General features: G+C 38.2%; 1 protein-coding gene across 1 annotated transcript in view; it reads right to left on the reverse strand.

Annotated features, from left to right (window-relative positions):
• The window catches only part of rngtt (RNA guanylyltransferase and 5'-phosphatase), a 141,974-nt gene that overhangs the window by 16,278 nt on the left and 97,987 nt on the right, over positions 1 to 27,709 (reverse strand). The window contains exons 12-14 of the mRNA XM_038267628.1: positions 21,994 to 22,062; positions 7,675 to 7,775; positions 328 to 394 (exon numbers count right to left, since the gene is read on the reverse strand). Coding sequence (XP_038123556.1) covers positions 328 to 394; positions 7,675 to 7,775; positions 21,994 to 22,062 — 237 coding nt within the window. The remainder of the gene's footprint in view (positions 1 to 327; positions 395 to 7,674; positions 7,776 to 21,993; positions 22,063 to 27,709) is intronic.

Below are 27,709 nucleotides of genomic sequence, written 5' to 3' on the forward strand. Positions count from 1 at the left end.
CTTTTATCAAAAATATTTAAATAGATTTTTCGTGATTGCAGTTTTTACATTTAACAAATAATTTTTTTTGTAATTAGAAGTTGCACAATTTAATGATTAATAGAAAAACAGCTAGTGTTATGGAAATTAGGTTAGAAACACAATTATATTTTTACATAATATAGCAGGAATCCACTTCTTGAAGAAATATATATTATGGCAAATGAATGATTAAATATACACTTTTAAATGATGCTACAGTTAGCTTTAAAATATAAGGAACATTAAGACTTTTTGCCTTGTAAGCATGGAGAAAAATGCAACAAAACAACACATTTCTGTTCTCACCCTCATTTTTGCAAAGGGCCTATCGTAGTTTCCAACGTAGAGCAAGCCGACAGTCTGTGGTAACAGCCTGCAAAGACAAAAAGATCACCATTAACACCAGAACCTACCTTTATACCGGATCTCAACAGGGGAATATGTGAGTGTGAACAGCATTGGATGGAAACCACCACTCCACTTCCATTTACTAGTAACAGAATGAGAGGAATGTGAGATTACACCTCTTAGAGTCCTTCTGTGTCTCTGCACAGCTTGATGTTCCTCTACCCACAGAGTAAACTACAGTTACAGAACACAGTTTACAGAACACTGCAATCCAAAGAACATACCAACAGTACTCTATGTGAGGCTAACATTACCGGTACTTAAAATTATTGGAAGTAGAGTATTTCAACACCAAAGACATTACGTGCAGAAAGCATGCACAAAGCAAATAGTGACTGTAATGTTAACAGTGGCACCAAGACCAAGATTTGAGAAAAGCTTTCAACATCATTGTTTTTTCGCTTCTTTTTGGACCAATCATCTTACCTGAACCCTAACAGAGGACTTGTTTTGTCTCCAACACTTAACACAGATCTATAAATCTTTTATAACCAAAAACAAAAAAAGATTTAAAATATATTTTTTGTGCTGCTATGTGGTATTTAGCAACTGTCTGTCTGGGTATGGAGCTTTTCAAATAGACATAATTTATAGGAGACTGACAGGGGAGAAAAAAGACAACAAAGACAATGCTTATGAGACATGAGAATAATGGCAGCAATGGCAAAAACAACAGAAATTTTTATACTTATTGAAAAATAACATTTTGTGTCTCTCAAATTACCAACAGGGGTCTTAATGACCCATCAACCATGAAAAAAACAATACGAAAAGAAAGCTATTCAACTTTGGCTGCAGCTTATTTCAGGCACTTTTTCTAGAACTCTATGTACCAGTGAACAAGTAGAAATACTGGCACAGGTTTTATATTAGTTACCTATTTTTATCCTGGAAATTGGGGAGAGTCGCAAAGCTAAATTGTCAGCTAAACAACAGTGGAGCTCAGCAATCTGGTTTAGCTAATTCTTAGATCTCAAATGGAGCTGAAATTGGAGACCATCTTCCCAGAGGCTCTCAACCCCTTCCTGCGTAATGATAGCTAGCAGAGGGAGGAAGGAAGCAGCAGTAGACATTAAGGGGGGCAAATAGGCATACTTTAATGTGCATTGTCCAGAGCCAAGCCAAATCCATGGCCATCGTTAGTCACCCCCAAAGGCCAAAGAAATAAGCAGTACTTACAAACAACAAAATGATCTTCCCATTGACAGCTTCTCTTAAACAACAGTAAGACAAGAATGTTTTCCCCAAAGGCATTAGAACAAAGACGGAGTTCCTCACAGAAATAAACTCTCTATTTTCCTACAAGCTCTTTCACTGAACTAAGGCAAATATTCAATCTAAACGCTTTAGGGTCATGGTGTGACTAATTGCTGCTATTTTCAATAAGGTTAAGATAAATAACTGTAAACTGTGAAAAAAGACGTAGTTAAATATCAGCATGGGTCTCAGACTCTATTAATCCGACAGTTTCAACAAATGCACCATGATAGTAAAATAAAGCAGAATGAATAGACATAAAACAATGGAATCTAAATGTTTGGGAATGATGCCATAAGGGATCATCTAATTGCTTCACTATAACTATAATGTTTCAGTCATTATCTTCAGGATGATAAAAGGAATAGTTCAGGCTTTTTAAGAAGAGTGGACTGATGCATAAATATTCAGAATCTTACCTGCAGTACACAGCGGTAAGTGCACTTTAGGTTTGCAGAATAATGATGGAGAGCTGATGATCCAGGTAGCGCCACTTTAAATGATTAGCCCACTAAAGTAATAGTAAAGATTTACTTCATATCTTTTAAAAGGTTCAAACATCCTTTCTCCCATACTTATATCCAGAAAATTAACCTTCCTGAGGCACAAACATCATCACTGGTGGCTATTTGCTGGAGATGAAATAAATAAATTTATTTTTGAACGCATTGACATGAACGACGTGAACCACGGTGCTGCAGTAGAACATTGGCTAAGCATCCCACAATTCAGCTCGGGTCAGTATTACCCATGAAAGCAAAGTAGAAACACCCAGCCATGAAGCTGATGCAAAAGGAAAGGTGAGTCATCAGACATGGCCACCTTCCTTCATAGCTTTGACTTAAGGTCTTCTTTGGACAGGGTTCAGGGAGGACATGGCCTTATCTGTGTCTATGCAGCTCCACAGTAAACAAACTGTGAGGTAGTGTGTGTGTGCTGAAAACTTCCTATCAGACGGCACAGGCCAGCCTCCAGGTCGCTTTCCCAATGCATCAATGAGCCTTGAATGTGCAAGGCACTAGACCACCTTTAATAGATACTGATCACTACATAGCTGCTGTTTTGGACACTTAGGTTACTTAAAACCTTATTATCAAAATAAACTTTACAACCTAAGGTATCACATTTTCTACCAAAAAGAAAACCTTGTTTTTAAACCTTCTGCTTTCTCCCCCACACCTTATACATCTATAAATATCTCAAGCAGAGCAGAGAAGAAGGAGATGTAATGCTCCAGTTGTGAAAGTGAATCTGTTGGGCTTCTGCTTTGCATTCAGACAACAATCCTGAGGGAAAATGCCGGACAGGACGCATAAAAAAAGAAATAACACTTCATTATTTGACATAGTAGCTCTGACTGACGAATAAAGACCGTTAAATTGCTCGTGAAACCAAAATATTGCACAAGCAATTTGTGGAGGCTTTTTGGCCGATCTATTAAGACTGTATGCGCAATTTTTCACTGCTGTCACCAGAGACTGGGAGAGCAAAGTGGATTTATTCTTTGCACACATCAAAGGCTGTGCAGGGATTTCAGGTATGACTGCTATGTGGGGGAAAAAAAGGACTTATTTCGTCTTTTTCCTTCATCACAGTCAAAAACAAACAAAACTCCCAATGACCCTCTGAGTAATTCAGCAAAGCTAGAGATCTGGTCCAATGTTTCACATCCAGAACCAAAGTCATACATCCTTATCAAAGCATGAGCCTCATTTCAAGCAGACTAGAATAAATCTAATGTTTATGCTAACCCATCTCTTATTCTTGCGAATTTTGTCTTTGTATAAATTCTATCTACCACCAGCTTTTAAAAACTTAGTGAGAAAACAAAAAAGTAGTGTGTAACATCAAATTATGCCCCCAAGTTAAAGTATTATTCAAATATTGGCTCTACCTTTATAAGGATATAGATGTTTAAAACATGAAATAACTATAAATAATCCCCCTAAAATAGCACACTAATTTCTAAAGAAAATCAAATTTCTGTCCAACTGTAAGTAATTTGTTTTTGCATTCACTGAAGGCAGTTTATTCATAATGACAGACATCCCAATTGCAGGCTCCAGATTTGTTCTGCAGGATTCCACTGGTTTGCATGAACTTTGGAAAACAGACCTGTGACATCTTATAATTTCAAGTCGAATTCTTTTTCAGTGCATCTGAAAAAAAAAACTCAAGCATAAAACCTCTACTTCAGTTTTCCAGCATTGCCTTAGATTTCTAAATTAATTCACTTTGGAGGCAAAGTTTTGAATTTACAGACTCTCTGCTCAGCCTCACTTTAATGCATCATGTTTCGTGGCATCTACATTATGTGACTTGAATCATTAAGACGAAACACGGATCAAAATACTGTAATGAAAACAATTCCTCAGAATTTAAAAGCAGGACTAGAAGGTTTGGGAATCAGCTTTGAGAAAGTTAATTCAAGTAATCAAAGCTCATCTAATGAACAATGAAATTACCATTACTTATCCAGCTCTAAGAGGGAATACTGGGCAAAATTAGTCACGAATCCATCAGTCTATACAATACTTCAGGCACAATGCTTAATTGAGATTCTGGCAATGTGTCTGCACTTATTCAAAATTTCCATTTTATCCTTGTCTACCTCCTCTTTCTCACTGCCACAACATAATCACTGTCTGGCTCTGTGCATGCTTTCAGAGAAGGTAATAAAACTTGCAAGGCTGTGTGCCTCAGTGGTGCACAAAGATGTGCTCAAGGATGGATTGTGTGGGCTTATGAATATATAGTTGGTACCTCCAAACAAGTCCATCCAACTCTTCCTCCCAGACAGCGACTATGCAGATATTTCAAAGTCTACACTTGGACTAAGTGAGCCCTGATGATCACTACTCTGTCGGTTAAATAAATCCATTGGGAAAGTATAAAACAAAATCTGAAATTACTAAGATTGTCTGAGTTCACTGTCACAGAGGGGGGGGGAGTACAGCCACTAACAAGCAGAAAGGCTGGCCATCTTCAGAGTAGAATGAGCAGCTGTGCCCCAGTGTCATCCTTGGGAGCCTGTTGTTGGTAAATGGTGGTGGGCTCATGGCTAAAGAGCTGGAAAAGTCGCTGAGGTCAAACGGCTCTCAGAGGAAATATGACATCAACTGAGACAGCAGGGTACCAATCAGAGGACAATATTGTGCTTTGAGCTGAAATAATCGGGAAGTGCACGTCCACGCTACAGGCTACTTAGGATTGTGCTCAGATACACAAGAGTTTTATACTACTGAGCACTAAAAGTCCAGATGTCAAAACTTTGGTGATGATGCAGGACCAGACGATCCACCCTCCTCTAACCTATCACCTCAGCAGCTCCTGTTTTCCATTCCTTTCTTCGAGGGTGAAACTGAACCAAACCGAATGGAAGTATGAATTTTTATCATCCCCTTCCCAACTGAACAGATTCATGTAACTATTTTGCTGTGAATGAGCCATTCCACCTAGTTTAAAAACATACATCCTATCCTTAAAGGTATAGTGGGGGATGTTCTTTTTCTGGGAGGATCATCAAAATAATTAGTCCTAATTGTCAATCCCTCTGGTGATATGTTTACGTAAGGCCGTCCTTCGTGCTCGCCCCCTATTTTCACTTACCGGTGGTGAGTCTGACATAGTGGAAAAATTGCAAATCTTCCTTTGGAAAGTAAGCTTGTATGAGCGATGCAAACAGCAACTTTTAAACAGTGTGCATGAGGAGAAATGGGCCTGTGCATGCTCTCGCACGCGTTTAATAGGCACTCCCTTTCGGAAGCGTTACGGGGTTGAGCATGCGCTTTTTTTTTTTTAACTGGAGAAAGCGGGCCTTTTTAAAATATTCACAAAAATCCTCCACTACACATTTAAGTTAACCTCTCTGGGCAGAAGGAGCAGCTGCATAATATCCAAAAGCGTGTTTTTCTTCTATATTTTCACACTAATTCAAGTCAAACTTTTCTGTTTGAATTTTTTGGAATGAATAAAATGCTAATGCTATGTTATGCTTACTAGAGGCACATTTAATCTGCACTGGATTTGCCTGTTTAGAGTAGGTGCTGCAGTGAATATCCTATAAAAATATTCTTCACGTCTAAATTCAAACAATGAAGGTGTATAAAGTCAGATTTGTTATGTTCAACTCATCCAGCATTTTCGCTCCACTATATTAAGCTAATATGTTTGTTGGTCTACATTCATTTTTGCCTTTTGTATTCAATGACAAAAAGCATAAACCATAATCATAATGCAGGGTATGTTTGTGAGTCTAGGCTTGTTTAGCTGTTTTTTCTCTACCACATCAAGGGGAAAAAAAAGTTACTTGCGAAAGCACTACATTTTCCTCTCAGCTATCAGTCAAAATGAACCCATCAACATTAACAGTGTAGCCAAGTTAGGTAATTCGCAGGTTTTTTAATCCTAAATATACTAAAATCGTGGATTACCATCCACTTATTGCAATATGCACATATTTTCCTTGCCAATATAGAACTGGGTAACAGAGACGGCTTCTGCTTTAACAATAGCTTTAGTTGGTAGTTTAAAAATGCATTCATGTGGTTTTGAATACCTCTAAGGGGTTCGGTTGTATTTTTTGTAAAATCAAAATTGGTTTTCTGTCTTTGTGTTTGTCAGGATGGCTTCGATTTGCAGTACTGGAATGGAATAATTTATATTACACAAAAAGAACAGAATTTGAAAAGGACAAAGCTTGTACTGAAGGAAGAAAATACCTGGCATAAGATAGCAAAAGGTGCAGACACACAATGATGGAGAGCAAGGTTCTCTTTGTGAAAGGGTCCCTGTGCTACAGCAGAAGGAATTAAACCCCAAGGAGGAAGAAAAGTCTGAATGAAATAGAATGTTTTAATGTCAAAAAAGTTGAACATGTTTTTTAATGACAGTTATGCACAGCTATACCCTGTCCTCACACATGGAGGGCAGCTTACTGGGCACCAGCAGTATGCGAAGAAACTGAAATGTCAGAGTTCCTTTTCCCTCTTTATACTGCAGAAAAACAAAGAGCTGATGACAGATCGTTCCATGTGCAGACCCACCAAACTGTCAACAAACATAATTCGATTAAATTCTGAAACCCTTTGTAGGAAGGGTCAGATCAGACTCTACCTGCCGAGAGCAGAGGACACTACTGAAGACCTTCTTTACATTTGTGCTGGCCTGAGCCATTTTTATTAACCTAGTAGTAGCCAGATATATATGTGTAGAACTGAGCTGAGGTCTACGTTATAAATCTGGGATGGGTGCCCTTCAGTCTGTCCGTGAAAAGGAGTGACGTTTACTACAATACTTTGAGCTGATTGGGTGACATGCCGGCTAGTACCCGCCTTTCATAATATGCTTTCAGCCAATCATAGCAGCAAATCATGACTTTTCGTAAGCTGATAAATAAAAATTCTTTCATATCCTGCCAGAAGAAAAGCAAAGACATCTTTCCTTTTTGCAAATGCACAAAGTTCTCTTTGCTCCTTCTTTAAAGGAGAAATTGTCGCTATTTTAGGTTAAACCAAGTCAGTTGCGGTATTGACAAGTGAGTCCTCCAGCGTAGCCATGTTTGCAATTCCCTAAGAAGGCCCTTATGACTGTCATCATTCCTAAATGTCCCACCCCAAAAAACACTGCTGGCCTGTTATCCGTCCGACTCGCTGTTGGTTAATGAGATGGACGTATTAGCGGGAGCCTTTAAAGATGGATTTCTCATGTGACTGAAAACTCAGATCTCGCGACAATAAAGCTTGCATCGCAAGGCTTCATTTTTATTGCTTCCAACAGCTACTGTACAGCTTAACTTAAAATGTTTGCTTTTTTCGCAATATTTAGTCTTGTTTGTTTTTGCAACTGTTACACCTTAATTTACCGACTTGGACAAAAATGATCTTACATAAAGCCTTTGATGTATGTATGTGTGTAAGCATGGCTTTTTCTGTGATTTGTACTTCATGTTTTGTCAGGTTGAGTGTCGTCCTGGCAACAGTTACTCACCCCTCTCCTCCAACTTTGGTGATCTTGAGGCGAAAGTCCACAGAGTTGAGGTTCGGAGGCTTCCACTTTAGGATTTCATCACATCTTCCAGGCTTGTACCTCTGTAGGAGAAAAAAAAAATAGTTTTCAATTTAAAAATAAAAGTGTCTAAAATCAAATGACAGAAGAATTTAAAGGCTAAAAAAAGATTTTTAGGCAAATGTTGAAAAAAACTTATAAAAATTAAACACTAATAAGAAGTCCTGTTGTTGTCCTATTTGGTTAAAACAGGTGGGTAAAAATATTCATGTGCAATGATTCACTTTGCTTACAAGTTTTACATCACAACTATGTTTCATCGTGTACCAGCATACTGTAAAGAGACAGTGTCCTTCCTTCTGCTGCTTGGATTATTCATGCGGCCCTGACATTTCGAAGGACATGAATCACGAGCGCAGAAACATGAGAAATGTAAAGGCATGACTACGGGTGGAGGCGGGAACAGATGACCAAATTCTGTCACTGTCAGGTTGCCAGGTAACAGAAGTCTCCTGCAAGGGAACGGGTGGAAAAAGGACAGGATTCCTCAGGAGAACCTGCACTGTCACAGTGTATTAAAAAGTGAAGAGGGTGTAGGCAGGACAGAGGAAAGGAAAACACAACATACTGGATTTTGTAAAGCTACACTTTTTTATTTCTAACTAATTTTAAAACTCAACTAAGGTTATCAAATAACCAAGACACAACAAATGTAGACCCTGCATTATTTTTCTACACTTTAAAAATACGGTCAGCTAAATAAATGCAATAAAGGGCATTACCTTTATTAACTTTGATATTATCTGAGTAGGTCTATATACCAACAAATGGATTAAATGACTGATTAGTATGTCTGATACAAAACGGACAAGATGTTGGCATTTTTCAAACTTATGAAATATAATAATAATAAAAAAAGAATGTCTAAAAATGTTAAGCTGAATATAATGAATAGGAATGCTAAATCTATTGGAACATCAGTGTTCAAATATAACTATAAGAAATAAGAGATGATGTAACTCGGAGGTAAACACGCACTAAGGTAGTTACTGCCATCAAATCAAAATATCTGTAAAATATTTACATGTAAGTTCTGCAGTATGTCAAAATAAAACTCATGGTTCCGTTCTGATGCTAAACAATGGCTTAAATACCTTTTGGAATTTTCTTCTTCTTGCTTAAAACGCTGTGTTAAAAATATACGCTATCATTTTTCACCAAATGGATATTTTCTCTAAATGAGTACCTGCCAGAGGAGCCATAGCAACAACTTTATACAAAGACTGCAGGTGAATAAACGGCCTTCAAATTTGTCTCTAAATTGAAATGTGTTGCCTGATGCATTTGCTTTTTCATTACAATTTTTTTGTCTAGTCAATAAGTGACTGCCTATAAAAAAAATAAAAAGTTTATTACTGAGGCGAGCAACAGACCATCTGCTCCGACCTTGCCTTCAGGAACATATCTCTCATCAATCGCATTCATTTTCATGTAATGATGTGCCATTGCACAGAAATTACCTGCTGTTTCAAATCAGAGTTTGAGAGGGTGTGACTTTCAAGTAGTGAGGAGGAAAAATGGAGGGATCCAGATAACAAAAAAAAAAAAGTCTTTCTCAACAAGGTGTGATGGAAAAAAATAGAGAATAAAGTAGATGCATATCAAGAGTATCTGATGTTTGGTTTAAATATGAGGTTCTTTAATACCAACGGTGGAAAAAAAAAGTCAAATAAGTCAACTAATGAAATCAAGTCTCTTAAAGGTAAAGTGGAGGATTTTCATACATTTTTAAAAAGATCCTTCCTCTCCACTTAAAAAAAAAGGCACAAGAAAAACCCTGTACCCGCTCCTGAGAAGGAAAGCCTATTAAAAGCCTGCAAGAGCCCATTTCTCCTCGTGCACGGTCTGTTTAAAAGTTGCTGTTTGCATCGGTCATAGAAGCTTACTTTCTAAAAGAAGCATTTTTCCACTATGTCAGACTCACCACTGGTAAGTGAAAATGGGGACCAGCATGTAGGACGGCCTTACGTAAACATATCACCAGAATGATTGACAATTAGGAGGATGACTTATTTTGATGGTCCTCCCAGAAAAAGAACATCTGTCAATATGCCTTTAAATCAGAAATAAAACAGTAAGATGCGATGCACACTAATTAGGGATGGAACAGTTTATGAAAACCGTCCGAACCGTTCAATTTGACTGTGTCGGTTCGGTTCGCGTGTGTTGCGTTCGGTTCATGCGCTGCTCCATTTTCTCATAGGCGCAGCGATTACACTCCAGAGCAGAAGGTGGCAGTACTGCGACCAAAGCCAACTACCAGTAGTAAACAAGAAGAAGAAGCGATGCAGCGTAGCCAGTGTAGCAGAAAAAAAATCAGTTGTTGTGGAGTTTTGTGTGGGAATGGCGAGTGGGAAAGAACAGGAGTTGGAAGACGCGCCAGCAGCACTTAATAGGTCTGCTGTATGGGACCACTTTGCATTTAAAGTGACCTACGATGACGGTGGAAAGAAAGTTGTGGATAAAAGTGCAACAGTGTGCAAGCATTGTGCAACGCGTTTTGTTTATGCTAACAGCAACACGACCAACATGTCAGGCTAACAATCAACATATACCGAACCGAACCAAAAACCGTGACCACGAAACCGTGAACCGAACCGAACCGAACCGTGGATTTTGTGAACCGTTCCACCCCTAACACTAATGTAATTTGATTTTAGTTTAGGTCCAAATATTGTTGAAAAACCAAACCGTGTTTTAGATTGTATTAGCTAACTTTCAGGTACTGTTGTTCATTACTTAATTGCCATGTTGTCTGAATTGGATTTATGCTCTTTAAATAAAGAAATCAAACAGTTAGGAGAACCTTTATTCGCCCATTTTGTGACTGTATTTGGAAATAAAATAAAATAAATATGACTGCAAAGGTTTTCACAAAATTCCACATGAGGTGATAGCAGGAGACACCGAACCTTACATTATATAATCCTAACCAAACTGAATCCAGTTTATCAAACAGTATGTTTATCTCAACAAAAGTTTTAAACACTTAATTTATAGCGCCAAAAATATTGGTTCCAACTTTGTGATTTAAAATTGAGATCATCTTTAGAAATAAGAATTTTTAAGTCATACAATACTTTAACACTACGAGAGAGAGAACTGCTGGTCAGCCACACTGACCAGTGGGTGGTCTGCAGATCTTTCACATCACTGCTCAACAGTGATTCACCTCAGCTGCAACCCTGGCTTAGCAAGCGATAAAAAATAGACAAAAGAGACTAATGAGAATACAGGAAAAGGAAAGAGGATAAACTATGTTTGCCGTTATCGAACACCACCCCCACCATCACTGATGTGCATGCTTTCAAAGTTGAGAAAGAGAGAGGTGTAATTGATCTAACAGATCAATGTTTCCACTGGGAGAAATTTAGCCCTTATTGATTTGAAAATGACATGAAGAACAAAAACAAAAAAACTGTACAACATTCAGATCCATTTTTTTCACTGAAGTGAATTTAGAGAGGACATTAAAATGTCAGTAGAAAAATCCATTAGAAAACTGCAAGCAAGTTTGAATTTTTATGCTTTTCATCCAAGGAGACAAAGTTGTAACCTTTAAAGTGGTTCCACTCAATCACCAACAACAACCTAGCCTGCTGCTCTGTTTATGGCTGTTGTTAGACTCAGACTGAAAGAGGGCGGCTAGATGAAGCACCCTGGATATGTACAGGAAAGAGAACGAAGCTATGCAGCATCAAACAGAAGAATATGAGCAAAGGAACATGTAGGCCAACACTTCCTATCACAGTGCTCATAAAAAGGCCAGGTTAAAATGATTTAAAGGTTGAAGATTTTAGTTATTAAACTGCAAGTTGTGACCTTCACCCTAACGAATCATTGACTAACAGTCCCCTAAAGTCCTGTCTTCAGTAGAGAATGTCAGCAGCTACTAAATATAAAAACAGTTGTGTAACAATTACCACTTAAAATGTGAGTTCACCAGTATTGCCAACAAAGCTAACCTCTTAAAACCCACCAGGTTGACGGCGACCAGTTGGACCTTAAAAGGGAACGCAGTTTGTTTTTTTTACATTGAGCCCTTGATTTTATGTTATTACATCATGTTCTACTCACCCATATAAGTTTTGTGTAATTTGGAGCTGTTCTGAAGATATTCCGTTAGGCTATATCCAAGTAACGTCTTCCTATGGGCGAACGACTTGAAGGAACAAACTAAACTGTTCATAATGTATTCTTTATGGTACGCCAGCATTCATAACATGTAGGCAAATCACTGTCTCCCAATGTAAAAAAAACGGCGTTCCCCTTTGAGTGGGGGTAATAATTCAGAATGCATACATTTCCACCAGTAAAATTTTTACCAGCAGGTGGAGCCATTGTGCACAGCTCCAAGTTGTCACCGAAAGTTCAAAGACCCACAGCTCTGGAACTGTTATAGCTAGAGGTCTAAAATGTCCTGCATTTGTGTTTGATATGATATAGAACAAATATAATACAATAAAACCTGCTTTTCTTATGAATGTTTTTATTACTGCTGTTCAAAAAATATCATTTCCGAGAATAAAAAAAACAACTTTGAGTCATGTTTGAACTGATGCAGCTTGGTCTGTGTTCTCGTCACCCAATTTTGTGTTGGCTTTCAAATAATGTATATATATACATGTAGTTTGGGCTTACAGTTCCTAAGTTATTTGCTTTTCCATTTGGGTATGCAAAATAGGCCAGAATTACCAAAAATGAGGTGGATGTTAAGAGGTTAAAAAAGTTGAAAAAACAAACCAATAGCTAAAAATCATAAACAATAAAATACTGCAAAATAGGCAATAATATGAAATTGTTTAAGCTAAATAAACAAAATCACATCAACTAAGTCCTGCCAGAGTGAAAAGTCTGTGAGTAAAAGTGAGTCTTTCTAATTCAACAGGTAAGGAGCCCCCCTAATGTGCAGCAGGAGGTTATTCCATAAACGAAGAGCAGTCACAGAGAAGGCTGTCGCCTACTTTTTCTGTCTGTCTAATGGCGCCTTTTTTATTCATTACAGAGAATAAAACAAAAGGAATAAACATTTTGAGGGAATTTAGAATTTTAGAGAAATTTATAGAAATAATCCAACCAACCAGGAAATTAGATTTGGATAATAATACAAAAAGTGCTGGCTAAAAAAAAAAAGTGCTGGCTAAAAAAAAAAAATTATTGCCAAGAGTTGTATCCCACTGAAAATGTATTTCTAAGCCTCAAATTGTTCTTTTCTAATCTTTTCTAATGAAACACAGAACTGCAGCACTCGTCTGCTCTTTCTTGAAGCAAAGGCTCATCTTTAACTTTTTATTTAATGCCATACGAAATTCAGTGTCTAAACATTTGTGTCAGACTGGCTTGGTTGGATACCAAAAAGCCAACACAATAGCATCGGAGGGAAGGCTAGAGTACTTGTTGACTTTAGGCTACATATCATGATACACTATCAAAGGGTAAGTTAGATACACAATGATGTAAGGGGTATTATTGATTGGCTAGATGCTTTACCAGATCAATGGCCTTTCTCAAATATCCTTAGATTTTCAACCTTGCAAACGAGTTTGTGAAAGCCTTCACACAAAAACCTAGACAACATAACAAAGCTAATTGAATTCAGAGGGTAACATCTAAAGCTAGGAAGTGAATTTTCTTTCTCTTCAACATCCGTACATATTTGCAGGCCTCCTTTGACACCAAAATGAAAATTACCATCAACAAAAGCATGATGCATGCTAAATACTGAGCTTCTCATTCACTTCTAATAGAAGAAATTTGCATTTGGCAAGAAACTGAGACAAAGAAGAATATCAGAAGAAAAAACTAATCATTCAAGAAAGAGCTTAAGCGGACTAATCTTATTCAGTCAACGTGTGAAACCATAATCTATAGTTACTGCACTGTATGATTATGAGACCATAATCCATGGTAAATGGAGAACATGGTTAAAATAAGAAAAGACTGATGCAAACAATACATGTTACCTATAACAGTATTAATCATTAAAAGATTCCTAGAAATGCTAATTAACTCAGAGAAACTAGGTTGGCCAGAGGGCTACAAGTCTTTTGATCAGAATAATATCTAAATCCGGTAGATTGCATTCAAAAGGGAGTAAAGGTCTTATAAAACTGCTTCTAGGGGACCACCCCCCCTTGATTTCAGAGTTTATGTATTAGAGGTAACCCACATCCAGCGTTGAACACACATCAAGAAAACGACATCTGCCAAAAACAAGAAAGCAAACGTTTTCTTCTCTATTCCTTACACTGAGATTACCATCTGGACAGTTTAAAAAGGGAGTTTCATCATCTGCAGCAATGGTCGTCTTATGAATTCTGAATCAATTCACCATTTCCAAAACAAGAACACCATGTGTTTGGGGAGATAAGATACAGCAACTGTGCTGTGGAGGTAACCTTTTTATCCATATTAATGGACGTTCATTTCAAAAACCCCCTGCTGAGATTAACCTCATAACCAGCTTGATCTCATTGACAAGAAAAGAGATTAACACAAGTGTAAAGATTTAAGGAGTACAACAACCAAAGACTTCAGGCTACACACTTCACCAGCTGCAAATGGTGACAGTGATAGAAGAATAAAATAAATCAACCTGTTGAATTCGCTTTGAAATTAGATGAAAAGTTTGTTTGTTTTATGAGATATCTGGTCATACATTTACTTTACCTGCTTTTATTATGCAACTGCAACATTCTTTTATTCAGAGCTGTCTCATCACTGATATGTGCTTGAAAATAAACTTGCTTTTAATACTTACTCAATATCAGAAAAACACTGAACAACAATATTTAAAAAACGTACAATAATATTGCCTAATACAATATTAAATATTTTATTTGTACAAAACAATTCAGTGATCACTGGGGTCCAAGCCTCCTCTGTCAGCTATGTTCTTATTTAGTAAACATCAGGTCGGGAGCCAAAGATGGGGGAAGTTTATCCATTTCACCAAAAATGTTACTCAAAAGGAGACTATGGAGGCAAAGCCCAATATATTTTTCCAAAATCCTTCACACAAACTCCTTTGCAATAGTACAGAGACTGTTATGCAATTTGATGTATTTTGAATAAGCAAAAAGGGTAGTGGTACATCCACTCATCTCACAATTCAGGAAAATCCTTTTAATCAACTATCACTAGAAATCAGCTATGATGAAGAAGAGAAATCTCTAAAACCTGCAGGACAGCGGCCCTCGAGGGGCTGAATACCAATTAATGTCCTCCTATTGCCAAGTACCTGTTGTATAAAAAGTGTGTAAAAAGAGAGCAGGGCAAATTTGTAATCTTATTTATAAAACAAGATCTGTTTTAGTAAAACCTAAAATAAAGAAATCATTTTTCTTCCAACAACTTCTTTAAGCGTTATGTGACATTAGGTATTACAAATAAGCAGTGTGAACAATTCAGGTTAGCTTCACTTCAGTGAAAGCAAATCACACCGTTTTTGTAAAGAAAATACACAAAAACAATTATCCCATTTATTAAACGAAAGAGTTGGGTAAATAAACATTTCTTTAAAAAAAAGTAAAGTTTAAAACAAAGCAAACTAGACATTAGCATCTCCATCTGCCTTAATGTACCTCTAGGTGTGCATGAATAATAAGCAAGAGACAAGACCATAATAAACTCCTAAGGTGACCTAATGAAAATGCCTTTATTTTCCACGGAATGAGCTGGAAAATAAACAGACTTACAACACAATACAGTAAGTACAGTAGCAGCCATTCAAAATGCCCCATCCCAGTCAATTGCCAGCCGAATGGCAGCCTACTCCCCTGTGACTTCCAGCCAAATTCCCTCCAACCTCCAGCCACTGGCCTTCTCCTGGGCGTACATTTTTTATACTCTAATCCCACTCTTTCATTGAATAACAGTGTCTGACCAGGAGATGATGCTTCTCTTTAGATCTTAATGTCCAAAACTCATGACACAAATAATATTTTAGTACAAAGATTGATGTTTAAAAAGGAATTGTAGGGTGATAGACCTGCTGGAAGCATCAAAACTCTCCAAATTTTATATTTGTGTTCATCAGGGTGATAAATATTTTGTGGACATATCTAATCAGAATTATTGCCATTTTCAGTAAATGAGGACTGACAGCTTTAAAAATATTTTCTCTTGCATATTTATCTGCAGAAATAATAAAAAAGGCTATTTTCAACCCTTAGACATATAAATGTTTACTCTGCCATTTTCCTTGATGTTTTTGGCTTGCAGATGGACATTTTCTTTAATCAGTACTCATATGTCCTCTAATGCATAAGTGTTTTACATTTTTCTTACGAGTGCAAACCAAATTGCTCAGATTAACTAATAAATGACACCAATGCCTTAAAAAAATGAAAAATGAATGCCCTCTAAGTAGTAGCCAAACCTCAGTGCATAAATCCTTTTAGCTCTTCTGAGAAATAAATGCCAGCTACATTTATGTCAATGAGCTCAAAAAAACTGGAGTTTGAAGACAAAAATTAGAGAAGTCGGTACAGGAGATGTTATCGCTTGTAGTGTTATCAGAATAACTTGGGTATAATCCATGTTAAAGAAAGAAATTAAGGAAATATAATCTTTTGCATCGAAATCAACACAAAGCACACTTGTTTCTATCATAGATTGGTAACCTCTCAGCAAGGTATGACAGAGAAGTCGACTGGTTCATCAGCAGGTGGTCGTTGGCCGTTGGGTCAAACTAATGAGACCGAGACAGTCCTAAAGCATCGGTGTGTCTGGACTAAAACACTGGCTGGTCTGAACAAACAAAGAACAGCAGAGCTCATATCTTACAAAAGAGGCCAACATGGTGGAGCTCAGGAATGCCCCACAGGAAAATGTGCTGCCAAATGATCAACATCAAATATTCACACTAGGGGGTGGCATTAAAACTCCCTAAAACCAATATGCATGCTCCAACTGCTCTGCATGATTCAGAAACCCCTTATTTACATAAGGTGACATATCGAGGCAATTTCTTTCATAAAGATAATGGTCATAGGAAATAAGTGGGTTTTTAAAAAATGATTAAACCATAAAATGCAAATCCAGTGATTTGATTAAAGCATGAACCTTCTGCATATAAGATGCACATGAGATTGAGCAAAGGAACAACAATTGTATTGAAATAAACAAACCTATATGTTGAATCAAATTTTCTCACAGGATAATTGTTTCCCAAAGGTCCATTTTGGAATTATGTTTCCATATATAGAAATATCAAATTCAAATCCATATCAGAGCAGCAGATACATCCTTTATACGGGTTTTAGATATGATCTATTCTTAGAGTGGTATGTGTTCACCGCTTTGATTGGTCTTATCAATGATCTGTGGCTCACAGTGTTTTTTTTGTGTGGATCTCATTCCTTAGCAACAGTACATTTAGGATGTATTTGTATTCCCAATAATGCTTCTCTGTTACAGTATAAGGTTGTAAACATTGTAAATTGGCATCTGAACGTCTTTGTTTAGACTGACAGAAAGCTGTAATCATAGACAAAAGAAAAAAAAAAAAGTCCTCTTTTAAATTTTAGGGTTTTACATAATGTCTGTTCTTGACCAGGTTCCAAGGCTGTTTAAATAAAATACTTCATTATAGAAAAACAAATATTCCTAGCTCAGCTCCCATCATTAAATTGAATAAATTATTAAATGAATAGGAAACTAGGGATGGTAAACGTGTCTCGATATCGTCGTGGTTGGGTTACAATAATAAAAGGACAGGTGTCTGTCAAAAAGCAAGAGGATTAAAAACTACATAGACCATGATCCTTTGACACAGCGCAAATTGCGCTGTGTCGTCATACCAACCGTTCTCAAGCCAATAGGAATGCATGGGGATTGCACGCTGTCCACACAAGCTCAAAGCAAGCTAGCATGGCCGACAGCGAAAGTTGTAAGGATGAAAACAACAACCCCGAAGTAGAGATTGTGCCAGCCCCTGCAGCTTTTAAGCAAGATGTCTGGAAACATTTTGGTTCCGCCGTGTCAAAAACGCAAAGGGAGAGAAGGTGGTGGACAGACAATGGACTATATTCAAGCACTGCCACAGTAAACTGCGATAGTTTTTTTTAAAGGCTTTTTGACTAACTATTTTATTTAAATTTAAGTTATGTTCCTGAATACCAGTTTTAAAAGGCTGCTTTTTTGACTTAACTTGATATTTCTTTGCACTTAAAGGGAATTCCCTATTGTTTACAATTGTTCTGGTTGCTTCTTAACTTGAACATTGCACAGAAGAATCAACAGAATATTGATGTTCCTGACTACAACTTGCACTTTAAAAGCACTATGTGATCAGCGTTTTATGTTGTAATGATCCATAAATACAACAGTATATTGCCTGTTGACTGGAAAAAGCAGAAAAAATATCTGTATTTTTTGCTATTATAATCATATTATAAGCTTTTCCAAAATATCGGAATAAATATTGTACCGTGAGGTCAATATCAAAATTGTATCGTACTGTGAGATTTTGATATCGTTACATCCCTATAGGAAACCAAAAAAAAAGAAAAGAAAAGCTGTTTTTGGACAAGTATATAGAAACGTCCTGCTTTCATTCAGTGATGGTTAGTTATTCATCACTTATTAGCTCTTACACCACATACAGTACAAATTTTTAAGTATCCTGCCACAGGGGTGATAAATTCACAATTTGGGAGTCAATGACTCCCCTGTATACTAAAGTATTCTTCGGTCACAAATGAGATAATCTTCCAACAGCTAAAGGTTGGCTTAAACTTGGGTGACGTAAGTGTGGGGCTGAGTATTTTAGTTAAACCTCATTAGAGCTGTGGAAATTTAAACTCAGCAACCTTAATATCTATACTAAAGTTGTAGTTAAGACTGGGCCCAAATTATATCTGCCTGTGAAAAACCACTAAAGTAACTGCTGTTAAAGCTGGTTAGAGGATTTGAACAAAGACGTGTCTTTTTTCCTCTACCTGTATTCTGCATTGCTCCTCACACAATCAGTTGCTGACCTTGACTCTTTTTTTTTTTTTTTCATTTTCAAAACTAAGCTTTCTAATGGTCATAATAAAATCCCTAATCACTGTCATCATAGACAGCAGGGAATTTGAACAACCGCAGCGTGACGAGAAACAGTCACGGTCTTGTAGTTTTAGAGGAGGTCTTGAAAAGTGGGAATTATATCAGGGGAGTGATAAAAGGCAGCTGACAACATAATTGACTTGTCTGAACAACAGCATGGCTATGCAATCAGATTTCTCATCGACAGAATGTCTTCCTGCTTGCCCTTGCCCATTCCGTTCCCGTTTGATGAGCAGCAATCATTTCACGTCGCTGAAACAAAGCTGCCACAACTAATCCGAAAGCTCTGATAGGAATTTCATAATCCCCTATTTGGATGCTGATGATGATTTAGCCTTTTTAACTGCAGGTTTAGTTCGGACACATACGTCCTAACATTTAACAGGCAGGGACCTCTGACTCTGGCCCGATTAGCTACGATCTATAAAATTTAGGAAGGTTAGAGGGGCCATTAAGATCACAACGACTGGCAACAAACATTGCACTACTTTAACCCCAATACTAGTTGCTTCAAAGGGTTGCAAACAGTTTGAAAGTCCAATTCACTTTATAAAACATCCCTCTCAGAGATAATGCCAAATCATTTTCAGACGTATTAGGCTGGCATGACAGCTACACTTTTAGAATACAATAAAGTCTGTAAATAACAGAACTAAGTCTTAATGGCTTCCGACAGGAAGTCTATAACAGAGCCCAAAACATACCAAAGTAATTTGGGTTTGGGGGGGTGAAAATGACATTTACCAGGCTGACAACAGAGCATAAGGAGCTGGGAAACCAAGACGTTTATGTTGAGCCTCAATGTGACAGTGAGGCATTAGTTTAAGAACCTTGGGGAGAATCACACGCAGATGGTCTCAGTGTTGGCTTGAATAGAAAGTGCAGACTGGTAGGCAAGCCTTGGCCGGCTTGTGCTCTCCCGAGAACTAGTGTAACCTCAGTGTGAAAACCAAAATGACAGTGATAATATCCAGTTAAAACTTAGAAAACAAGGAGTGCAAAGTCTGTCATTCTCACACTTGGCATATAGAAATATTTTTCATCAATTTATACAGGAACTCGCCTTCACTTTCAGACTGATAAATAAAATAATAATAATTATTTTAATTAATAAAGGAGCTAAAGCCCAAAGCACTCATGTTCTTAATGACAGGTTTCTAAAAAGGTCGACTGTCGATATCGTACAGCCCATTGGGAAACAGCCTTCATATTCTACTAGTTGCAGAGATGCTTTAATTGCTTGTTTGATTGCTGCTTAATCAATTCTATAGAATGTAACAGCATGCGATAAAAAGGCAGCGGTAACAATCATGTTATGATCTAATGATAATGATCTGGTACATGGGGAGAAACCAGGGAACAAATCAGGGTAGTCATTTTTTCTAAATGCTGAAAAGCATATGCTGATTACGACAGCAATTATTGGAATTCCCTAAATGTATTAAAGACCAGCATCTTATTGATCATTTAATTTGAGCCGAGAGATGTTTGACATTCCGATAGTTGATAAGAAGCAGGACTCAAGAATGAGAATACATGATTGATCCAGTTTTTATGTCCAGAAAGGTTTCTGCTTTAAAATCACATCTACTGGATTTAGTCTATAGGAAAACATTTGCTACCATGTTTTCATAATAACCATAAATGAGGGCTAAAGAATAAAAAGATTTTAAAAAATCCTGAGGCAGACGTCTAACTAAAACTGAAAAGATATGTGTCATACTTCATATGAGCTCTGAAATTGTAATTTTATGAGAATAATTCCCTATATCTATGCTGGTCCTAATGACTGATTATCACCTGCCCAAAAAATGATCACATCTTTAATACCTATAATACAATTTTCAGATTTTCTCAGACCTCTATTAATTTGTTGCCTTGAAAAAACTGCCCCATGACATGTAATCATGGTTTTCAACTTCATTTTAACTTCTGAAAACCTACAGAAGAAAAGGTTGAAGAGTAGAATAAGAATCATGTATTTATTGAAAGCCTATGTTCAAACTTTCCTCATTACTTCATATGTAGGTGGAGTTTCATAAAAAGTATTTCTATTTTTTCTAACTTTTTGAACTGTTAAGCTGACCTTTCTATATGTCAATAACCGTGATACTGCCTTAGCTTACTGGTGATTGAAGCTCATGTGAAATAAATATTTGCAATAAGTTTTTGTTGGGGATAGTTTGATTTACTGGCATACTTTTTTCAGCAGGAGCAAAAAACAAAGCTTGATTTAGCGCGTATCGGATCCGTTGTCGTGAAACAACACATCACTGGTCTTTAATCAGGGGTAATTTTAATCTTCTTAATCAAGCAGACTTTAAAAGCTTGGTCATGAACTGTATTGGCTCTTGCAATTGTTGAACAGACCTTTGAGTTTGCGCAACTGCTACGAAGGTCACATCTATGCAAAGAGTGGAGTCACTGTCTACAGTGATGGAGCTTTGCATCTTATTAAAGTCTAAAAAATGCATGCATGTGTTTATTGGCTAAGTAGAAAGAGGTTTTTTATACTTGATAAGGATTTGTTCTTTGGTAAACATGTCAAGGAAATCTCAATAGCTTAGAAAACTGTGTCAGCTTCTGAAAGAGACATTTGTGTCCTTGATAAATAATCCATGTTTCACTATGTGACAGGAAATGAACAAGTTAAAGAAAACTTTACTGCTTTATACTGTGTATAGAAAATACAGCTGCAGGTACACGACATCAAGTGAAAATATAAAGCCTAGAAGTTGATGCAATGAAAACGTGAAAAAAAATATTACTCCAGCACCTTCTTTCATTAATGTTATGCAGATTTATTCATATGTTGCAGAGAGAAATATATGCGATTGGGTTCATTGCAGCAGAAGAATAGTTGAATATCATTACTGTCAAGAAATACAACGCATTTTTTGCTGTCCTAAAACCAAGTATATCAGAATGGCCTTTTCTATCATAACACAAACGTCTTTGCCAATAATTTAATGAGCAGCATTTAACAGAAGCCCATGTGTTTTATGGGAGTAAGAGATGGGTTTCCTGTACAATGGCATACGGACAAGACTGGTGCAGAAAGTGACAAATAGATGCTGGTGATGACGAGCTGTCTGATGCTCATGTAGGGACCAGGCGTGACAAAAATCTACAGCTGACATTTAACTCATATTATGTTTAGAAGCTGACAAATCAGAGATGATGACTTACCCCACATGGCTGGAAGATCAGGCCGTCAACTTCATGGCTGACTTGGGATGTGAAGCTGCCTTCCAGGAGCTGAAAAAAAGAAAACATAAATGGTAGCTTAAAGTCTAAGCTAGTTATAGATCCGATTGTTTTATAAATTCAGCTCCAGCCCCAGAGCCTAGCAAAACTTTGGACAAAAACCAACAAAAGTATTGAGCTTTAGGAAAAAAGCTTATAGATCTAAGCACAATCATGATACCATCTTTTAATCCGTCAAGCTCTGAAACTAAGCCCTTATCTGTCGCCTGATGACACATGACAAAGATCCAAATCTGTAACCTGACAGGTCAGGCTTAGGGGAAGAACAAAGAAAATCATTATGTTTCTTATGACTGGAACAGACTAAGTTTACCGCATCCATTAATGACGACCTGGACAACCGAGTCAGAGGATGAGAGAGCAGCAGTATTCCTGACAAGACAAACCCAAGGGACACCACTGAGGTGTAAAATAACAGCAAGTTAGCTTTAATGTGAAAGACATCAATGGCTGAGGCCCCTAAAGCCAGTGTATCAAATATTCTAAATTGATGATTATGATCTAACTCTAGTTCCATTGGGGAATGTATGAATCTATTCCCAAGTTTTGTATGTCTCTTTCTGATTTCAATTTTAAGTAAGGAAAATAGTAGAATTTGAATTTTAGTAGATTTTGCAAAATTAATGTGAATAATACCTAAAAGAGTGTAAATACTTTGTGGGGTGTTCAGTAAGCCAGGAATATGCCTGAAGGCTTTCCTACAATGAAAAACAAATCTTTTAAACCTTCTAAATGGCCCTGATCCTTTCTAAATGAATAAAAAGGGCCGGGCGGGTTGCAACAGTGTCCATCCATCCATCCATCCATCCATCCATCTTCCTCCGCTTATCCGGGGTCGGGTCGCGGGGGCAGCAGCTTAAGAAGGGAGGCCCAGACTTCCCTCTCCCCAGCCACTTCTTCCAGCTCTTCAGGAGGAACCCCAAGGCGTTCCCAGGCCAGCCGAGAAACATAGTCTCTCCAGCGTGTCCTGGGTCTTCCCCGGGGCCTCCCCCCGGTGGGACGTGCCCGGAACACCTCACCAGGGAGGCGTCCAAGAGGCATCCTAAACAGATGCCCAAGCCACCTCAACTGGCTCCTCTCGACGTGGAGGAGCATCGGCTCTACTCCGAGTCCCTCCCGGATGACCGAGCTTCTCACCCTAGCTCTAAGGGAGAGCCCAGCCACCCTACGGAGGAAACCCATTTCGGCCGCTTGTATCCGCGATCTCGTTCTTTCGGTCATGACCCAGAGTTCATGACCATAGATGAGGGTAGGAACGTAGATCGACCGGTAAATCGAGAGCTTCGCTTTTTGACTCAGCTCTCTCTTCACCACGACGGACCGGTACAGTGCCAGCTTCACGGCAGACGCTGCACCAATCCGCCTGTCGATCTCCCGCTCCCTTCTTCCCTCATTCGTGAACAAGATCCCAAGATACTTAAACTCCTCCACTTGGGGCAGGACACCCCCCCTGACCCGGAGAAGGCACTCTACCCTTTTCCGGCTCAAGACCATGGCCTCAGATTTGGAGGCACTGATCCCCATCCCGGCCGCTTCACACTCGGCTGCGAACCGATCCAGCGAGAGCTGCAGATCACGACTTGATGAAGCCAACAGGACCACATCATCTGCAAAAAGCAGAGACGCAATCCTAAGGCCACCAAAACGGATCCCCTCAACACCTTGGCTGCGCCTAGAAATTCTGTCCATAAAGGTAATGAACAGAATCGGTGACAAAGGGCAGCCCTGGCAGAGTCCAACTCTCACTGGAAACGAGCCCGACTTACTGCCGGCAATGCGGACCAGACTCTGACACCGGTCATACAGGGACCTGACAGCCCGTATCAAAGGGCCCGGCACCCCGTACTCCCGGAGAACCCCCCACAGGGCCCCCCGAGGGACACGGTCGAACGCCTTCTCCAAGTCCACAAAGCACATGTAGACTGGTTGGGCGAACTCCCATGCACCCTCCAGGACCCTGCTGAGGGTGTAGAGCTGGTCCAGCGTTCCACGACCAGGACGGAAACCACACTGCTCTTCCTGAATCCGAGGTTCGACTATCCGACGGACCCTCCTCTCCAGCACCCCCGAATAGACCTTGCCGGGGAGGCTTAAGAGTGTGACTCCCCTGTAATTGGAGCACACCCTCCGGTCCCCCTTTTTGAATAGGGGGACCACCACCCCAGTCTGCCAATCCAGGGGGACTGCCCCCGATGTCCATGCAATGTTGAAGAGTCGCGTCAGCCAACACAACCCCACAACATCCAGGACCTTGAGGAACTCCGGGCGGATCTCATCCACCCCCGGGGCCCTGCCACCGAGGAGCTTTTTAACCACCTCGGCGACCTCGCCCACAGAGATTGGAGAGCCCAGCCCAGAGTCCCCAGGCCCAGCTTCCTCAATGGAAGACATGTTGGTGGGATTGAGGAGGTCTTCGAAGTATTCCGCCCACCGACCCACAACGTCCCGAGTCGAGGTCAGCAGCACACCATCCCCACTATAAACAGTGTTGGTGCTGCACCGCTTCCCCCTCCTGAGACGCCGGATGGCGGATCAGAATCGCGTTGCAACAGTGTAAAAAACCTTATTTGTATTCTGCTAGAAAAGTAGGCATTTCTTAGTATTGGTATCAAACTGCTAACAAGGTCAAGTACAAATAGCTGCCAACCCTCTTTCTTGAACTATAAAGAAGTTGGAAGAAAAAAAAAAGTTCTGCATTTGCAAAACCTATATATATTATCATCCTTCATGTTTATTTCTACCACATTCCTTTTATGTATTACATTTTGTGGTTTTGTGGTTGTTTTTTTGTATTGATGACAATATTAGTGAAAAACAATCTCCAACTTCTTGGCCATCAAAGTTGATTCATGTCTGATGAAATAGTTTGCTGAGTTCTGAAGGCTTTCACTGATCAATTTCATTTCAGTCCTTGTACCGTGCCTTGAAAACTTTATTGGTATGAGTATGTCTGTCAATTTTTATAGACTTTATTTTTTTGAGTTATTGTTTTTTGAAAGCATTTATGTTTCCATTATAGGCATACCTTTGTGCCTGATGTAGAGGGCAATCCTAGAAAAGCATGCCATTGTTTTCATCCTGGCCTTTAAGTTTGTGTGTAAAAATATATGTGATTTGTAGAAAACCTATATACAGGGAGGAACAGAAGTATTTGAACACCCTGCTATTTTGCAAGTTCTGCCACTTAGAAATCATGGAGGGATCTGAATTTGGCATCGTAGGTGCATGTCTACTTTGAGAGACATAGTCTAAAAAAAAACAAATTCAAACACCTATTTGAAATCAACAACATATTTGGTGAAGTAGCCTTTTTTTGCAATTACGGAGGTCAAATGTTTCCTGTAGTTTTTCACCAGGTTTTCACACACTGCAGGATGGATTTTGGCACATTCCTATACACAGATCTTCTCTAGATCAGTCAGGTTTTGGGCTGTTGCTGAGAAACATGGAGGCTGAGATCCCTCCATAGACTCTTTATTGGATTTAGGTCTAGAGACTGGCTAGGCCACGCCAGAACCTTTATATGCTTCTTCCAGAGCCACTCCTTGGTTATCCTGGCTGTGCGGTTCAGGTCATTGTCATTTTGGAAGACCCAGCCTCCAAAAATCTTTAATGCCCTAACTGAGTGAAGGAGGATATTCCCCAAAATCTTGCAATACATGGCTAACTTTCAAGGCACATTACATACAGTATGCGGAAGGTTAGAATCCTGCTTTATTTAATTATTTTATTTGCAAATTACACTTTACTGAAGAGGTTTTATTTGTTTATTGTTTTTTATGAAAGTATTTATTGCAAAGTTTGCTTTAAAATAGTAGGAAAGTAGAATATGTCATTAACTGAGATGGAAGCAATGATCTAGTGAGGCTGAAAAGTAAAATAGGAAAAAGACCACAGAATTCTCCCGGGTTTTTACTGCAGTACAACTAAGAAGGACAACAACCACTTTTCCACATCAGAGACACTTAATATTCATTGGTTGTAGACCTACAACAACAAAGGATATTTTTACAGCTATTAAATGCAAAAGCATCTTGTTCTCTGCCTTAATAGCTTGCTGGCAGTCTATTGTTAAGACTTTGATGGACTTTAGAGCAAGCCTCCAAATGGAAAACTAACTTTAAAGGGATGCTATGTTTATGAAATGCTCATTAAAGATGTTCCTTAATATTTCTATAAAGAATTTTGAGAAAACAGATTCTTGTTACCATGTCCTGTTAAATTAACAAATGTCTTTATTATCACTTATCTATTATTGCCAAATCTACAGAAATATGGATATAGAGTTAACAAAATTGGTCAGCATTGGTTATATCTTACCAACATAATTATTGCAATTTTAGCTTAATTGGTCTCAGCTTACTAGTTAAACTTAAGGAATAAAAGGTCGACTGTAAAATCACAACTCATGGGCGTATAAGACTGTTAATCTGTTATGAAAAGAATAACTACTCTTTTTTTATAAAGATTTTCAAACCTTAAGCTTAACGCCAACATGTTTTATTACAAACATAATTATACACATATGTCAAAAACTGTGGAAAACTTGGAAAAACTTTTTTGTGTTTTCATGCAGAGGGTGAATCTAAGTCAAGCAGGAAATAGGCCTGGTCTATAAAAAAAAGCATTAGTGCATTACTGTGAATATCAGGTATCGTATCCATACCATCAAGATTAAATCTAGCAGAAAGCAGGTTTTAGAAATACAGGAAGGTAGCTAAACATAAAATGAAAGTATTATGCAGGGAAAACCATTTACATTAAAGTGTGTCTTGTTTTCTGATGTAGTGGGAAAAAAGTGAAAAATTCCTGTGCAATTTGTCCTGCAATGAGTGATGAGATCTTTGAGCCTACCAGATCTGAGAAGTGAGACACACCTTGGACTCGTGGCCCATTTACCCTGACATTAACCTTTAACTCTATCACTTAAAAAATTCCTGCAGACAAAGCTCTTAATTTGTTGATAGCTATGGAATATTTAAAAAAAAAAAATAAAAATCACAATTTTAAACGGTTTGTAGAAATTCTCCCCAAGAACTAAAGATTGGATCCTTGTGCCAAATAATCATTGTATCTAATCACAGGGGCATCTAAAATATTAGTAATTCAAGGGGAATGTATCTAGGTGTCACAATAAGTAGTATCATTTTGCACACACCAGCCACAATAAATCCCCTTATTTCCTGCCCAGACATTCTAATTGAAGGATAAAGATATCACAGCCATTTATTTTTTGTAGATAAAGCATTTAGCAGATATGAAGTGAAGTGCCAATAATTGTCACAGCCCTGGTGAGTAGTCCCTTTTATTTTCTGGAGGAAGATCAGTTGTCATGACGTTATGGTGCAGCCTAAAAATAATCCAGATATACAGGTAGCATAATCTGAAATAAATTACACAGTGTAGTGAGATTAAGTAATATATAAGTTATGAAAAGTTTTTAAACCATGTCTCAGACTAAGGCCATAAACCTCTCATCCTTGAGTCCTTTTAGAACTGTAACCATTAAAAAAAGATGAGCATGTGGAATCCGTATCTGCCAATGAATTAGCCAGCTGTTTATTTTATTTTATTAACAAACAGCTTAACAATGGCATACTAAACTATTAAGCAGTCTGTGGTCACAACATTCCGGGTT

The sequence above is a fragment of the Cyprinodon tularosa genome, unplaced genomic scaffold, assembly GCF_016077235.1.
Source record: "Cyprinodon tularosa strain WSP-4 unplaced genomic scaffold, ASM1607723v1 ctg68, whole genome shotgun sequence".
NCBI lineage: Eukaryota > Metazoa > Chordata > Actinopteri > Cyprinodontiformes > Cyprinodontidae > Cyprinodon > Cyprinodon tularosa.